Below are 17,454 nucleotides of genomic sequence, written 5' to 3' on the forward strand. Positions count from 1 at the left end.
TAGTATGGCTCCACAGATAGTCATTTCCATCATTCGGAGACTAGAGAAGTCAGTTCAAGGAAATCTTCCAGTTTAGCTAATCTCACCAAGAATGCACATACAGTAACTACTACCATCAAACCTGCTCGAAAGAGATGGTTAAATGTTCAGTCTGAACTACATCTGAGTGTATGACTGGGCATAAACGTTGTCAACTTTTATTTTTAAAGGGTCAGGAATCATTGAAAGTTTATTGGAGCACAGCGCTAAACGAGTGAAGATTTCCCACAGTTAATAGGTACCAACTTCACCAAAAGGTTACAAAGTGTTTGCTCAAAAGGAGTTATCAGGTTCTTTCTATAACATTGTAAAGCGCTCTGAGCTATCAATTCAATTCAGTTTTTTTTTATGTTGCACCAAATCACAGCAGCAGTTGCCTCAAATTGTTTTATATTGTAAGGTAAAGACCCTACAATGATACAAAGAAAAACTCAACAATCATATGACCCCCTGTAAGCAAGCGCTTTGGTGACAGTGGGAAGTAAAAACTCCCTTTTAATAGGAAAAAACCTCTGGCAGAAATGGATTTAGGGAGGGGGCAACAATCTGCCATGACCTGCTGGGGGTGAGTGGAGGAAGACAGGACAAAGACATACTGTGGAAGAGAGCCAGAGATTATTAATAAAAATAATTAAATGCAGAGAGGTATATAAACACATAGTGAGTGAAAAAAGTGACTGAAGAAGAAACACCGAATGCATCATGGGAATCCCCAAGCAGCCTAGACCTAACACAGCATAACAAAGGGAGGATTCAGGGTCACCTGGTCCAGCCCTGACTATATGCCTTATTCAATTCAATTCAATTTTATTTATATAGCGCCAAATCACAACATAAGTTGCCTCAAGGCGCATCATAGATACAGAGAAAAACCCAACAATCATATGACCCCCTATGAGCAAGCACTTTGGCAACAGTGGGAAGGAAAAACTCCCTTTTAACAGGAAGAAACCTCCGGCAGAACCAGGCTCAGGGAGGGGCGGCCATCTGCTGCGACCGGTTGGGGTGAGAGAAGGAAGACAGGATAAAAGACATGCTGTGGAAGAGAGACAGAGGTTAATAACAGATATGATTCAATGCAGAGAGGTCTGGCTGAACCCAGCGGTGCCGGACCACGCCATCCAGCCGGCCGAGTTCTTCTCGGTTCACCGCATGGACAGGACACGGGACTCTGGGAAGTCAAGGGGAGGCGGCGTGTGTTTAATGGTGAACAACAACTGGTGCAACAGTGCGAACGTTGTTCCTCTCACACGCTCCTGCACACCAAATCTGGAACTACTGTCCATCATGTGTCGTCCTTTTTATCTACCTCGGGAATTTACATCGGTCATTGTAAGTGCCGTTTATATTCCACCACAAGCGGACACGGTCACCGCCTTATGCGAGCTGCATGAGGCACTCACACAGCACCAGACACAACACCGGGACGCTGCGCTTATTGTGACGGGGGACTTTAATAGCGCCAACCTCAAACGCGCAGCGCCAAACTTTTATCAACACATCACCTGCCCCACCAGAGGTGAAAGGACACTGGACCACTGCTACACTACGGTCAAGGACGGCTACAAGGCACAATCCCGCCCTCCTTTTGGCAAATCTGATCACGCCGCCATCTTCCTCATCCCAAAATACAAACAAAGGCTGAAACAGGAAGTTCCGGTTCAGAGGAAGGTCGCGCGCTGGACGGATCAATCGGTGGCAGCGGTACAGGACGCACTCGATGACGCAGACTGGGGCATGTTCAGAAACAGCTCCGATGATGATGTCAACGTGTTTACGGAAGCGGTTGTGGGATTCATCGGGAAACTAGCGGATGATACCGTGGAGACAAAGACTATCACAACGTTTCCCAACCAGAAGCCGTGGGTGGATAAAACCATCCGCGACGCTCTGAGATCCCGCACCGCTGCCTACAACACGGGACTCAAGACGGGGGACATGGACCCGTACAAAGCCGCGTCATATAACGTGCGGAGGGCGGTGAAAGAGGCGAAGCAGCGCTACGGGAGGAAACTAGAGTCACAACTCCAACAGAGTGACTCTAGGAGCCTGTGGCGGGGACTAAGGACAATAACGACTATAAAGCACCGACAACCGGTATGACGAACGCGGCCGTGACTCTGGCAGACGAGCTGAACACTTTCTATGCTCGCTTCGAGGCTGCAGCTAAGGACTCCAACGATGCTAGTGTTAGCGGCGCTAACGGCTGCAGACAGGAAGATACTGCCAGCACCGGAAACGTGCTCGTCATCTCCGAGCATGAAGTAAGGAGAGCCTTCAAAAGAGTGAACACCAGGAAAGCAGCAGGACCAGACGGCATCCCAGGTCGTATCCTAAGAGACTGCGCATACCAGCTAGCTCCTGTGTTCACTGAGATATTCAACATCTCTTTATCTCAGTCGGTGATCCCCACATGCTTCAAAGAGTCCATCATTGTTCCTGTCCCGAAGAAACCCCACCCTGCTTCTCTCAATGACTATCGCCCTGTAGCCCTCACCTCAGTGAAGTGTTTTGAACGCCTGGTCAGAGACTTCATCATTTCTTCACTACCAGACACACTGGACCCACTACAGTTCGCTTACCGTCCAAATCGTTCCACAGACGATGCCATCTCTCATCTCCTCCACACATCACTCACTCACTTGGACACTAGAAGGGGGAATTATGTTAAAATGCTCTTCATAGACTACAGCTCTGCATTTAACACCATAATTCCCTCCACACTCACCACCAAGCTGGAGCATCTGGGACTCAGCTCATCTATGTGTCAGTGGATCTCCAACTTCCTAACTGGCAGACCACAGGCAGTAAGGATGGGCGGACATGTCTCAGCCTCCACCACTCTCAGCACTGGAGCCCCCCAGGGGTGTGTTCTGAGCCCCCTGCTGTACTCTTTGTACACATATGACTGTGTGGCCACTACCAGCTCCACCACCATCATCAAGTTTGCTGACGACACCGTCGTGGTGGGCCTGATCTCTGATAACAACGAGACGGCCTACCTGAAGGAGATTAGGAATCTGGAGAACTGGTGCCAGAGGAACAACCTCCTTCTAAACGTCAGTAAGACAAAGGAGCTGATAGTGGACTTCAGCACTAAGCAGGAGAGGAACTACCAGACCCCTGTCATCAACGAGTGCCCAGTGGAGAGAGTGGACAGCTTCAAATACCTTGGAGTTCACATCACGCAGGACCTGTCATGGTCCTGTCACATCAACACCGTGGTGAAAAAGGCCCGTCAGCGTCTCTACCACCTCAGACGCTTGAGAGACTTCCAACTGCCCTCCAAGGTGCTCAGGAACTTTTACTCCTGCACCACAGAGAGCATCCTGACGGGAAACATCTTAACCTGGTTCGGGAACAGCACCATGCAGGACAGACGAGCTCTACAGAGGGTTGTGCGGTCAGCTGAGCGCACCATCCGCTCCGAGCTCCCTGACCTGCACTCAATCTACAGCAGGCGGTGCTGGATCAAGGCCAGGAAGATCGTGAGGGACCTCAGCCATCCCAACAACAGACTGTTCTCTCTGTTGAGGTCAGGAAAGCGATTCCGCTCCCTGAAGACCAACACAGAGAGACTGAGGAGGAGCTTCTTCCCGCAGGCGATACGGTCTCTCAATCACACCACCACACAGTACTGACCCACACATACAGTTCTTACACACACTGGACATTCTGGACATTGTTTTCACTTCATTACTTAAATCACGCTGCTGTTATTGTGTATATATTTATTTATATTTCTTCATACATTCTTATATAGTTCTATATTGTGTATTTTGTTGTACAGTTATTTTATTTTCAACTTTAATTTATATATTTTATCTTATTCTCCCAGTTAAATTTACCCTTCATTCTAATTTGTGTTGTACAGTTATTTCATTTTTAACCTTAATTTATATTTTATTCCTTCCTAGTTAAATTTACCCTTTTTAATTTTTCATATTTATTTCCTATCTTATTCATAGCCTTTTCCTTTTTTGTTTTCTTTAGGTCACGAGCAGTTGTCCAAGCATTTCACTACATATCGTACTGTGTATGACTGTGTACGTGACAAATAAAATTTGAATTTGAATTTGAATTTGAATTTAATACATAGTGAGTGAGAAAGGTGACTGGAAAGGAAAAACTCAATGCATCATGGGAATCCCCCGGCAGCCTATGTCTATTGCAGCATAACTAAGGGAGGATTCAGGGTCACCTGGTCCAGCCCTAACTATATGCTTTAGCAAAAAGGAAAGTTTTAAGCCTAATCTTAAAAGTAGAGATAGTGTCTGTCTCCCGAATCCAAACTGGAAGCTGGTTCCACAGAAGAGGGGCCTGAAAACTGAAGGCTCTCCCTCCCATTCTACTTTTAAATACTCTAGGAACAACAAGCAGGCCTGCAGAGCAAGAGCGAAGTGCTCTAATAGGGTGATATGGTACTACAAGGTCATTAAGATAAGATGGGGCCTGATTATTTAAGACCTTGTATGTGAGGAGCAGGATTTTGAATTCAGTTCTGGATTTAACAGGAAGCCAATGAAGGGAAGCCAGTACAGGAGAAATATGCTCTCTCTTTCTAGTCCCTGTCAGGACTCTTGCTGCAGCATTTTGGATTAGCTGAAGGCTTTTCAGTGAGTTTTTTGGACATCCTGATAATAATGAATTACAGTCGTCCAGCCTGGAAGTAATAAATGCATGAACTAGTTTTTCAGTGTCACTCTGAGACAGGATATTTCTAATTTTAGAGATGTTGCGCAAATGGAAGAACGCAGTCTTACATATTTGTTTAATATGTGCATTGAAGGACATGTCCTGGTCAAAAATGACTCCAAGGTTCCTCACAGCGTTACTGGAGGCCAAGGTAATGCCATCCAGATATTTCTAGGCTTTTCAGGGCCGAGTACAATAACCTCAGTTTTATCTGAATTAAGAAGCAGAAAGTTAGCGGCCATCCAGGTCTTTATGTCTTTAAGACATTCCTGCAGTTTAACTAATTGGTGTGTGTTATCTGGCTTCATGGACAGATAGAGCTGGGTGTCATCTGCATAGCAGTGAAAATGTATGCTATGTCTTCTAATGATGCTGCCTAAGGGAAGCATGTATAATGTAAACAGAATTGGTCCTAGCACTGAACCCTGTGGAACTCCATAATTAACCTCAGTGTGTGAAGAGGACTCTCCATTTACATGCACAAACTGGAGTCTATTAGATAGATATGATACAAACCACTGCAGTGCAGTACCTGTAATACCTACAGCATGTTCTAATCCCTCTAATAGGATATTAAAAAGGAAAGTTTTAGGCCTAATATTAAAAGTAGAGATAGTGTCCGTTTCCCAAAACCAAACTGGAAGCTGGTTCCACAGAAGAGGGGCCTGAAAGCTGAAGGCTCTGCCTCCCATTCTACTTTTAAATACTCTAGGAACAACAAGTAAGCCTGCAGTGTGAGAGCAAAGCGCTCTAATAGGGTGATATGGTACTACAAGGTCAATAAGATAAGATGGGGCCTGATTATTTAAGACCTTGTATGAAAAGAGCAGGATTTTAAATTCAATTCTGGATTTAACAGGAAGCCAATGAAGGGAAGCCAGTACAGGAGAAATATGCTCTCTATTTCTAGCCCTTGTCAGTACTCGTGCTTTGGATCAACCCAAGGCTTTTTAGGGAGTTATTAGGATATCCTTATAATAATGAATTACAGTAGTAAAAAAATGTAATTCAATATAAAAGATTACATTAATACTGTCAGGTAGTGCAACTATACTCATATTTTTGTTCAACTAATGTTTTAAATATTGTTGACATATTTAGGGTGGCTGTAGCCCCAACGACAGAGCAGGTGATTTACTCATTGCAAGGTTGGTGGTTTGATCCCTGGCTGCTCCAGTCTGCATGAATAGAATACAGTAATATCTTCCAATCGACAATATACTAAAAACAAATCAAAAAGATTTATACAATAATTAGCAACAGTAATCCTTGGTTTGGTTTTTAGTTCATTGGTTTGGTTCTTATGCTGATCTACACTTGAATAAACAACAGCTTTGTGCTACAGTATTTCACTCTAAGCAGTATTATCTGCTAATATTTGTTAATTACTAACATCCATGACAGTATATATATGTCAGCTGAAAAGTTAATTAGTGTTATAGGTAATTTAAAAAAAAAAAGTGTCACCATTATAAATGTATCCACTAGAGAGCTCTAGATGGAAAATAGACATGGTAAATCCCTCCCAACATTTTCCTACTTGGATTTTTTCCCAGGAGGGCTGGCAGTCTATCTCTCCATACAACACAATCTGGAGCCTGTTAGTTTTTCTTATGCAGATTCCTCTAATTAGTACAAATATAACTGAATAATTTGAAAGCTTCAGAATTAAAGGAGTGAGAGTCTGGACCGTGTGCATGCATAGACCTAAGTAATTACATTAGGATCTATAATGATAGAAGCATAACACAAAGTTAATTTAGCAGCAGGATGCTCAGACAGGTTCAAAGGGAGGTGAGGACACCTGCGTCTTCATCCTCCAAAAGTATGGTGATGTGATACAAAGAGTTTTTAATGTCTAATGATAAACATTTTTTTAGGTAAATTACTGCGCTTCAAATGTTGTCTAGTTCAGTGCACACTTTTACGGGCCCCTTTATATATAACCCAATAAAGGGATGGTGTGGGGGTGGGTGGTTATAGAAAAGCACAGCTGATGGTCAGATCAATCACCACATGACAACATCAATTTTTGTTTCTGTTTTATTATAAAGATTTTGCATTATATCATAAATAAATGTAGGTCATCCTAAAGCAAGCACAATACCCATGATAAAATACATATTTGTGTGTTTGTGTGACTTTTTGTACTTTTTCGTGGCTTGGTCTTCCTAAACCAGAGCTCTTTTCAAAGCTTTACTTCAAATATGGAATCCTAATTCCAACAATGCACTGGATGAGGTTTTCAGAATCCACAGTGAAAAAAATACATGATTTAAATGAGAGAGAGAGAAGCTGCAATAAATCCCTCCCAGGATGACAACTGTGTGCCCATCCCAGCAGAAGGAGGAGGGAGGCTCCAGATGGAGCCCTCACGACCAAAAGACAACAGCTCCAGAGAACCAGCGGCAACAGGCAGTCTACTCTGCAACAGCCCAGCCATCCCGTCATAAGCCAACAGCGATCCCCAGGTGCCAGAGAACTGCGCCACTAAACGAACAGCGACCCTGGGACGCAGCCAGCCTGGCCCTCGAGCCACCAGGCAACCACTGCCCTGGCAGGGTGCAGGAACACCCGCCCACTCCCCTTCCCACTCGTCAAAGTTGGAAGTGATATATTGGTGCGTATGTTGGTGTACGGTAGTGTGAAAAAGTGTTTGCCCCCTTCCTGATTTCCTATATTTTTGTATGTTTGTCACACTTTCAGATCAGCAAAAATGTAAATATTAGATAACGCTAACACAAAACACAAAATGCAGTTTCTAAATTAAGGTGTTTATGATTAAGGAGGAAAAAAATCCAAACTTATATGGCTCTGAGTGAAAAAGTGATTGCCTCCTACAGCTAATAACTGGTTCGGCCACCATTAGCAGCAACAACTGTAATGAAGGACTTATGATAACTAGCTATGAATCTCTGTGGAGGAATTTTGACTCATTCATCTTTGCAGAGTTGTTGTAATTCAGCTACATTGGAGGGTTTTCAAGCATGAACCACCTTTGTAAGGTCATGCCACAGCATCTCAATCATATTCAGGTCAGGACTTTGCCTAGGCCACTCCAACATTTTTCTTAAACCATTTGGAGGAGGACCTGCTGGTGCATTTTGGATCATTGTCCTGCTCCTGCCCTTCAGCTTGAGGTCACAAACAGCCGGCCGGACATTCTCCTTCAGGATGTTTTTGTAGACAGAAGAATTCATGGTTCCATTTACCACAGCAAGTCTTCTAGGTCCTGAGCAAAACAGCCCCAGACCAGCCTCATACTACCACCACCATATGTTACTGTCGGTATAATGTTCCTTTTTTTTAAATGCTGTGTTAGTTTTATGCCAGATGTAATTGGGGACACACATTCTAAAAAGTTAAACTTTTGTCTCGTCAGTCCACAGAGTATTTTCCCAAAGGTCTTTGGGATCATCAAGCTGCTTTCTGGAGGAACTGAGGCGAACCTTTATGTTCCTTTTGCTTAGTAATGGTTTTTGTCTTGGAACTGTGGAAGGGACGAACACTTTTTCGCACCACTGTATGTGTACAAAGTGAAATAATGAAGTATAAAGTATAACTTTGTGTAAACTAGAGTGCTATTAAAACTGATGGAATAGATGTGACATGAGCACCTGACTGTTGGTCATTGACTACAATGTAATTAAAAACCAGGGGCAGGTCATCGCACAGCACATCAAGCAAATTCATATAAATGGCCCAAACCACTGTGGTCCATGCAGACCCTATGTCTGGGAGTGGTGTGTTGTTTAAGGGAGTAGCGGGGAGGGTTGGGATACATATGACCGGGAGGTAAAGGAGTACCCTCAGAAGGAGAGAACCATGCTAACAACTGACTCAGTAAGGACCCCTATTCCATAGACCTCACTGCAAAAAAAATAGGATCCAGGGCCCGCAATGACAACACCCTGGACCACCACCACATCCCAACGCCAGTCATTAACTCAAAGGACTTATCTTATCTTAAATATTTATATGTATATTTTGCAAGAGTAGATATGGGAGCAGGTTTTAAAAGGCTATTTAAAAGCAATTTTACAGTGGAAGAAATTGTGATGCAGTCTTTTGAGGTCTGAAACTTTCAAACTAGGAAGTATTACTCAACTGCACTTTTCATCAGTATTACTCATTTCTGGCCCAATTTCAAGTGTAAATGCATTTTCATACTTTGAAATGTGTATAAGCTGAAGACATCGAGGGATGTTAATGTCACTCCTGGAGAGACAAGATGGCTAGACCAGTTTTAAAGTTTAGGGTATCTTCATTCAATGATAATTCTGTGAATTTTAACCCCTTAGCAGTCGGACGTACCGCCCACGGTACGTCCGACTCCTAACCCTTTTAGGCAAAATTTGTAGGACTGCTAAGGGGTTAAAGGATAGAAGGAAGTTGTCATAAATAATATGAAGTTATCATGTCTCTTTGCACAGGCTATCATATTCTCCAAGCACATTCACATATTTATGTGAATAAAATATTAAGCTCCAATAACTGAGAGCTTATTTTCCTCAACAAAAAAATACTGCACATAGAGCAGGCAATTTGGTACCCGGTGATCCTTGTTTGAAAATCACTTGAATGTTTGGTTAAACACTCTTTCTCCCATCTGGATCAGCCTCCTGCTCATAATGACTTTTATGATTATTTGATTAAAATTTCTACAAACACCTAGTCAGCCAGTTTACTGCACTTTTTAAACTTACAGCACCTACATACATTTATTTCCTCATTGTGTGATAAATGCAAAGCAATGGAAGGAACTCTTGGCCACCTTTTCTGGTCTTGCCCTACACTTAGGTGTTTCTGGGAAGAGATATTTAATATATATAGCTGGATTTATGACTTAAAATTAAAGCCAGAGGGTATACTTGCAGTGCTAGCCCTTAGGGTTTGGCTATGTGAGATGATTGCATTTCTGTATATTGTAGAGGTTCGTTATGGTCTTGCTAACACTCACTTTAAATTTTTTTAAATCTGGAACTCTTTTCTCAATCATATTAACAGAGAATCAACAATGTTTAACCCATTCACCTGCACTTTATGTTTATGTGAAACTACACCTCTGCCGGACCCTAACTCCTTCTTGGACTTGTTCCCCACATCTTTTAGACTCTGAACTTTCTGTTGCCCTGTCTAACTTCACACAGAAGACCATTTTGTTCGGACTCCATTATTTCTCTTGTACTTTTAATATGGACTGACTAACCAGTGTTGTTGTGGGTGGTGGTGGTGGTGTTGGTATTGTTGTTGCTGTTGTTTTCTTTTCTCTGTCCTTTGTCCTTTTATTTCGGGTGATTTGATGTAATTTCGAACTTAAAATGTTATAAATAACCTTTAAAAAGAAAAGAAAAAGAAAGTCACTTGAATTACTTTTACTAATAAAAAAGATATTAAAAGATTGATTCCTTTTTTTCTTTAATGAAAACTGCCATTGGTATATTTTGTTAATGAACAACACTTTGGGGATTTGGATCAATGCTTCCCAACCACAACTGCACACACTATAAAAAACAAAAAAACAACAACAACAAAAAAAATCACATACACATACGGACTCGCTTATTTAGGCTTCACTTCACTGCTTCCTCCTCCTCCATTGACTCAGAACAGCAGTTGTCCATGAGGGTCATGTTCCTATTTGGAAAGTATTGATTAGAGTGCTTATCCCCTTAATCAGTGTGAGAGAGCGCCCCAGGCTGAACACACGCACTGAGCTCCTACATCTCTTTCATTCTTCAAACTGTTCTGAAAAGTTTTAGTCATTTTTGTTTTCATTCATTTTTTAAATATGCAGTGCTTCAACAGTAATTTGGATAGAAAACAGCAGAACCTAAATTAAAATTATATTTACGAGTTTAAAAATTCTTATTTAGTTGGAGCACTAATCCAAAACCAGCAGACATTTAAGCACAACTTAAGGCATCACAAATTATTCACGTTTGAAAAGATGACTATTTCCACCTAGGAGGTCCCTGGACTGGGGCCAGGCTGCATCTGTTGTTAAAATGCAACCCGTCACCATTATTTGAAGGTCACCGAGCATGACAAATTAGCTGAACGGCTTGTCTAGTGCTAAAATGAAGTTCAGTGACATCAGTGCGTACCGATTCATTGTTAAAAAGCTTTTAATTCTTATTTTATCTTTTGTTAAGGAGAAGAAAAAATATATTAAGTTTATCTTTTTATCTTTTGTTCAAATAGTGTGTTATTCATTTTGGCCTCACAATTGGCGAGGTGAGTGAATTTGGGGATCATGTTGTGAGTAAAAAATCCAGGGATTAACCGGTTAAAGCATTAAACATTAAAAGTAGTTGTTGAATAATCTTTGGTCGGTTAATGAATAGACTGATTTGATTATTTAAGCACTACATGTACAGACATAAAGCTATGAATTATAACTATATTAAATATCTAACTGTATCCTAGCAATAAAAACAGACAAAAAAATGTTACTAGATGCAGAAAATGTTTATATATGTTGTAATTTTTCCACACACACATTAATCCATCCAACTATTCATTTCTTCTGCTCATCCATAAGGCAAAAGGCGCTGTACACTCTGGACAGCCTGCCACAGTATAGACATTATTAGCTCATGAAAATATTCTGATGTAATTTTAAAAACAAAACTAAAAACAAAACTTTTTGGACAGGTGTGCTTCTTTAAAATATATTTTAGAAAGTCACAGTAGCTATACATCTACATGATTTACAAAAGAAGTTGAATTTTATTTAAAAGTCATCAATTTATCCAATAGTTGAAAGTCTGGTTGTGATCAGAGTGTGTAGATATTTCTATAAAGAATGTATGGCAGTAATTAATAATTTATTGTGAACACCATGCATTTTACCATCCATTTGTTTTAGTCTAATAAGTATTTGATGTTACTTACTAGGTTTTTTTTTTTTTAGAAATGATTCCAACTGAATGCCTTTTTAAAAACATTAACAACATTTGGAGCTCTTTGCATCAGTGTGTTGTTTTACTTTTGTCTTTCTATTATTCTCACACTTCACCAGTGGGAACCTTTCTGTTTTGTAGCGTCCACTTTTTTCTGCTACCCGGGAAAATTTACTGGCAGTACCAGAAACCAAAAACAATCCTCTTATTGTTTTGGTTGCACAGTCAAGCCATCATTATAGACTGAGAACCCTGAAGGTAAAATGTACTGTATGTAGACAAACATCTACGTATTAAAGTACTTGTTGGTTATTTTTTTGGTGATTCATAAACTTTAATTAAACAACTTGTTTTAGCAGTACCATTACAAGCTCACTGCAAGTTCTTCTTTAACTGTTCTGTTTCATGAGGATTTTAAGCAGCTTACGTATTTTGGTGTAGATGATAGAAGAAAGTTTGTGTGATGAATGAGCAGTATTGTGGATAGTCAATGAAGACGAATGATGAAAAGGTTCTTGTTCACATACCAGGCAGGAGAAGGAGTCGTTCATTCGATGCTGGAGTGTGTGTTTCTGTAAAATGGTGAACAGGGCAGCGTGGTCAAACTGACATGGAGACGCTGAGATCAACTTTTCCACTGCCTGACGCTGAGATGGATCAAGACCTGAAAAGAAAACACAGAGGTGGATGAAGGAACGGCACTTAGATGTGCACAACCTTGCCAAGAGTTTAAAAAAAATTGAACTCGATAACTAGATGTGAACTGTAAAATCCATACTATGCTACTATAGTGTTTTTTTTTCAGAGCAGCGGAGTCTGGATGAGGTTAGGGAAACGTGCTCTTTGGTCTGAAACTCAACAACAATTGAAACAATTAGTGATAAAGATATGAGAGATGTTGCAATCCTGAATATAAATCTATGGGATATTTCTCTAAAGATTAGTTAGAATAATTAAAGTAGATGTCCCAACACTACCCACAAAGAGCCATTTAACAACTGACTCAGGAAACATGAGGTGATCATTAAACACTTGAAAGTAGGGTAGAAAAAAAACACAGACAGGAAAATAGCAATAAATCAGTTATTAAAACAGCAGATCGGGCTTCATGTCTACATTCAAACATTGTGCAATGTGCCATGTTTTACTGATGACAAAATGTGAGTTGCTCAACAGCTGATGGGACAAATGAGACTGACTTAAGAAACTTTGAGGAGGCAATGACAAGAGACTTTGACTTCTGACAACAGTGTATGTGTTCAGTCAAATCTTTGATCTTAATTGTATATAAGCCAGCAGGCCAGAAACTGAAATAACATCAATAGCAATGAGTTTGTGCAATCATGCTCAATCATGTGTCATCACTGGGTCAAGTCATATGATTGAGAAAAGGGAGTTTGCAAAATCACTGGGTCAAGGTTTGGTACCGTTACATCTGTATGTTTGAGTTTACAGGAGACAGAAAGACTGGGACATCTGTCCGTGTCAGTCACTTTTAGAATAATATGTAAATATTTAAAAAGCTACGGCTCAGGTGGTAAAGGGGATTGCTACAAATGACAGTGTTATTAGTTTGATTACAGGTCAAACTAATAACAGGTCAGTATGCACAAGACAAATCACTGATTCATCCTTTTATCCCATCATTGGCAGTGCTGTTGCCATAGACATACGATGGATGGACAAGACAGACAATGAGAAGCACTTTGTGGAATTACTAAGGTTAAATGAATACTGCAGTTTCCAAACACAGTCATACATGAGAAACATGTTAAACGGAAGAAAATATTAGAAAAAGGGGTTTTAAAGGGGTGATTAATAGGAAAAAATATATATATATTTATTTTTTTTTTTTACTAAAAATATGGAAAGTTTGATACAATACCATGGATCTATTCATGTCTTGTCTCAGGTCTTGGTATCAGACATGCTAAAGTCCTAATGTGTGTACAGCAAAAAAAAAAGTGACTGCATTCAAGACTGCAGAATGTAAAGATGCACAATATGGGAAAAATCAAGCAAATTGCAGTTTTTATTTCTTCTTATGAGTATTTTGGGGTGGCAGGTGTGTATGTGACTGTGTCAAAACAAAGTGCAACAAATGTGGGACAAAGTCCAGCTATAAAACTAAAAAATGTATTTTTTAAAAATGCACACAATACATATTATTTAAACTGATTATTTCATTAACTTGGGTGTGTTCCTGAGTTTTATTAATGATAACAGAGAAAAAAAAACATTACAAGATTTTCATATGAGTACATTCTGGAATAGCTAGTAATGAAGTCATTTTTATGCAGCAGCCCTGACAGTTCACTTTGGATGTGCACGGCCTGAAGCTGCAGGCGATAATGAGGCTTTGGGGTCAGTGATGAAAGAATCAACAGAAAATGAAAAAAAAAAATAAAAGAAGCCGAAGAGGCGCAGGGTGTCCCAGCCTGAGCAAACCTGGGTCATTTCCAGTCCTTTCAGGCCTTTCTGATAATGGCCCTGCCAAATGAAAAGCCTAACACTCTCCACTCTGCCTTTATTGTGGGAGTACATTTCAGGATGGGAAGCTTCTGACCGTGACACATGGCCCCACAAAAGACCACAGCTCACTGAGAATACTGGCGCTGTTTCCACGCCTGTGGCTCATGCCCAAGACAAGCTTTAGTGATCACTTTTATTATCGCTGTCATTTTGTTTTTTGTGTGGATGCAGAGAAGCCCATGAGGACTCTCAGGCATTTGTGCTTTTCATCCCCTCCTCATTTTCTTGTTGCCTTTGTCCAAAAGAGAAAAGAGAAAAACAAAAAAACAGGAGAAGTGAAATCTCCACAATCAACTTCCAATCAACGCTCCTCTGCTTTCTTTTTCCATCTTTTCTTTTCATTCTTCCACTTTTCTGTCAGCGACTGCCCTTCGGGTGTGATGGCCTGCTTTCTCTCTAATTCCGATGTAGGTCATTTTAAATTTGTTACCTCCATAACAGTGTACTGTCCTCAATGTAATTTAGAGAAAAGACAGGGAGTGAAGGAGATAGGACTCTAAAGAAAGCGAGACAAAGAGATATAGATTAGTACTGATAATAAGAGGAGGGAAAAGGAGGGGTAATATTGATTGGGAGACAGACGGCCGGAGGAGTGATGTTGATTTCTGTCAAGTCCAACTTTCAGCTATTATGTTCAGGTTGTGTGTGTGCGCGTGTGTGTGCGTCTGTGTGTGAATGAGCAGAAAATATGGATCGATCTTCATGCATTTTTCTCGGCTATCCACAGGTTTTTCTGCTCTGGAAGTTTCTCATTAGTGTGACTACATGAGCATAATTTTCTGGTTTTGCTGAACATGACACACAATTGCACAAAAAATGGTCAGTCAAAGGCACAGATTCAATTGATTATTCTTAGGACTGGTTTCTGTTGGGGACACCAAACTATGACTAGTATTAGTAGCTACATGCAACCTAAACCAAACACGCACAGCCATTGTTTATAAGTTTCATAAATGAATAAAACAGACACACAAATCCATACACCAGTTAAGTACAGGCAGAAAGTAAAAAAACAAACAAAACAAAGAAGCAACCAACATTTTTAAACTTCAGTGTCAATAAAGAATGAATACCTTCTTAAAACTAATTGAAACAAATAATAATATTCAAGCAAAACATTAGCAGCCTGAATTAACTGCATTCAAGACATTTAAAATTGCCTTAGATTTATTAAGTTCGATACATTTTTGTTTACTCTGCAGCTGATTACAAGAGGAAGGAGCTGCAAATTTGAATGGTCTTTTTCTAAATTCAGCACAAACCTCTGAGACAGAACTCTTGGGATCTAACACAATACCTTTTTTGATGAAGTCTGTAAATTACATGCAAGCAAACCAAGAATAGCCTTATAAATGTGAATATATCAGTGGGCGAGTCTACAGCACACTTTGGTTTCGACCAGTCCTCTATTTATCGTCTCCAGTTGGTCCAAAAATGCAACTGCTTGTCTGTTGACTAGTACAAAATGGAAGGAGCATATAACCCAGTGTTGGCCTCTTTACACTGGCTTCCTATTCGTTACAGGACCCAAATTAACATTTTACGTTTTGTTTTTAAACAGATAGGTAAGACGAGCCCCTTCTTACCTATCTGAGCTTCTATCAATGCATGCAAACAATGCAAACTAATGTTATTTATTCCAAGGTCGAAACCTAAATCTCGCTGTGAAAGGACCTGCTACATCTCTCTGTTGCAGGTCCCAGACTCCGGAATAGTCTACTGCCAAATATTAGATCTACACAAAACACTAGAATATTTTAAATCTCTACTACTAATTACAGCATGGAGCCCTACTCTAAAAGAACATAAACGTAAACACTGTCTGTGAAGCTGGATTTAAGAAATAAGTGTTTAAGTTGAAGCATTTATAACAGTTGAGGGCCATCTTGTGCCAGCACATCCAACCAATACATAAAATAACAGGTTACTACATGTGCATCACATCACAAAATATATCTTTTTTTTACCAAAGCACAATGAAATCCCAACACTAACATGCAACATACAAACCACTTACTGCTGAAGAGACAGAATGAAAGTGGGCAGTGTATCCTTGCCTTTTTAAAAATAAAAACTGCTGCAGCAGGGGGCAGTACAAAAGCAACCCCTTACACTGCTTTTTGGTTTTAGTTTCCTTGTTTACACTAAATGATCAATTCTGTCACTAGTTAACTAACAAACTACTCTTAGCAACAATCAACCAACCCAGTGATGTTATGTTCTCTACAGGCACGAGATGGTGCTCAACACCTTCTCGTTCTAAAAAATGTAAACACGTATGGCTTAAACCAAGTCGCAGACAGTCTTAAATCTACAACAGTTGTTTTAGATTTATTTCATGAATAATATATGTAGTGTTTAAGGTCCACTTTGATAAATTCCTTTAAAACATTAAATCATTATTTATTTACATTTTTTAAATCCGCAGATTATGTTTGTCTGTTATTCAATACTGATGATCTGAAACATTTAAGCATGAAAAATATTTTAAAATGTTAGAAATCATGGAACAAAAAGGACCAAATTCAGACTCCAGCAACAGAATTCATAATCAATAAAAAAAAAAACTTTTATTTAATCTACTTTGACAATGAGATCTATAAGATGTGATGATCATTCAGGATAAATAGTCACACTGTATGCATCAAAGTTGTTCAAGTGTTTATGACAGCATGCAAGCTTTAAATATCCTTTTTTAAATAAAAAGAAAAAAAGTTAAAATTGAGCTTTCACACATCTGTTGTTGGCTTCTCTTTACTGGCAAGAGATGGAGACGTTATGGTTGTTTTTCCTGAAATCACTATAGAATTAACCAGTAATTAAATTTACTTACCCAGTACTTAAAATATAGCATAACGAGTATTTTGAAATTATGGCTATCTTACAGGAAAGGAGACACATGGTGACGGAATTACCAAGGGACTTTAGCTTGCATAACACTCAGGTATTCTATGTATGAAAATAGCAACTTCCACTCCAGCAAGATAACAGGAGAAGGTGGTGCCAAATCTCAAACCTTTAATCATCTCAAACTGGTTCGCTTGGGATGTGGTGAAATGGGATATTTTCAAGATGGATGTGCAGATGACAAGTCTGCAGAAACTTTGTAATGCTATCATGTCAGTATGGTGAAAAACATCTGAGAGGAATGTTTCCAGCACCTTGTTGAACCTATGCTACGAAAAATTAAGGCAATTTGGAATTCAATTCAGTTCAGAACTGAAGAAGCTTCTCGGATGAGAGGTTAACATTTTCAAGCAACTTAAAGAAATCCAGACGCTTT

The 17,454-nt window shown here is 39.9% G+C and overlaps 1 protein-coding gene across 7 annotated transcripts in view; it reads right to left on the bottom strand.

The window, feature by feature from the left end:
* The window catches only part of cadps2 (Ca++-dependent secretion activator 2), a 173,881-nt gene that overhangs the window by 112,435 nt on the left and 43,992 nt on the right, over positions 1 to 17,454 (bottom strand). For all 7 annotated transcript variants that reach the window (XR_005695094.1, XR_005695091.1, XR_005695092.1 and 4 more), the window contains exon 12: positions 12,167 to 12,303. Coding sequence is in view for 4 of the 7 variants with exons in the window: in XM_040026725.1 (XP_039882659.1) it covers positions 12,167 to 12,303 (137 nt within the window). In the remaining 3 variants the exon portion in view is untranslated. The remainder of the gene's footprint in view (positions 1 to 12,166; positions 12,304 to 17,454) is intronic.

Source organism: Simochromis diagramma, unplaced genomic scaffold (assembly GCF_900408965.1).
Source record: "Simochromis diagramma unplaced genomic scaffold, fSimDia1.1 OVJJ01000293.1, whole genome shotgun sequence".
Taxonomy (NCBI): Eukaryota; Metazoa; Chordata; class Actinopteri; order Cichliformes; family Cichlidae; genus Simochromis; species Simochromis diagramma.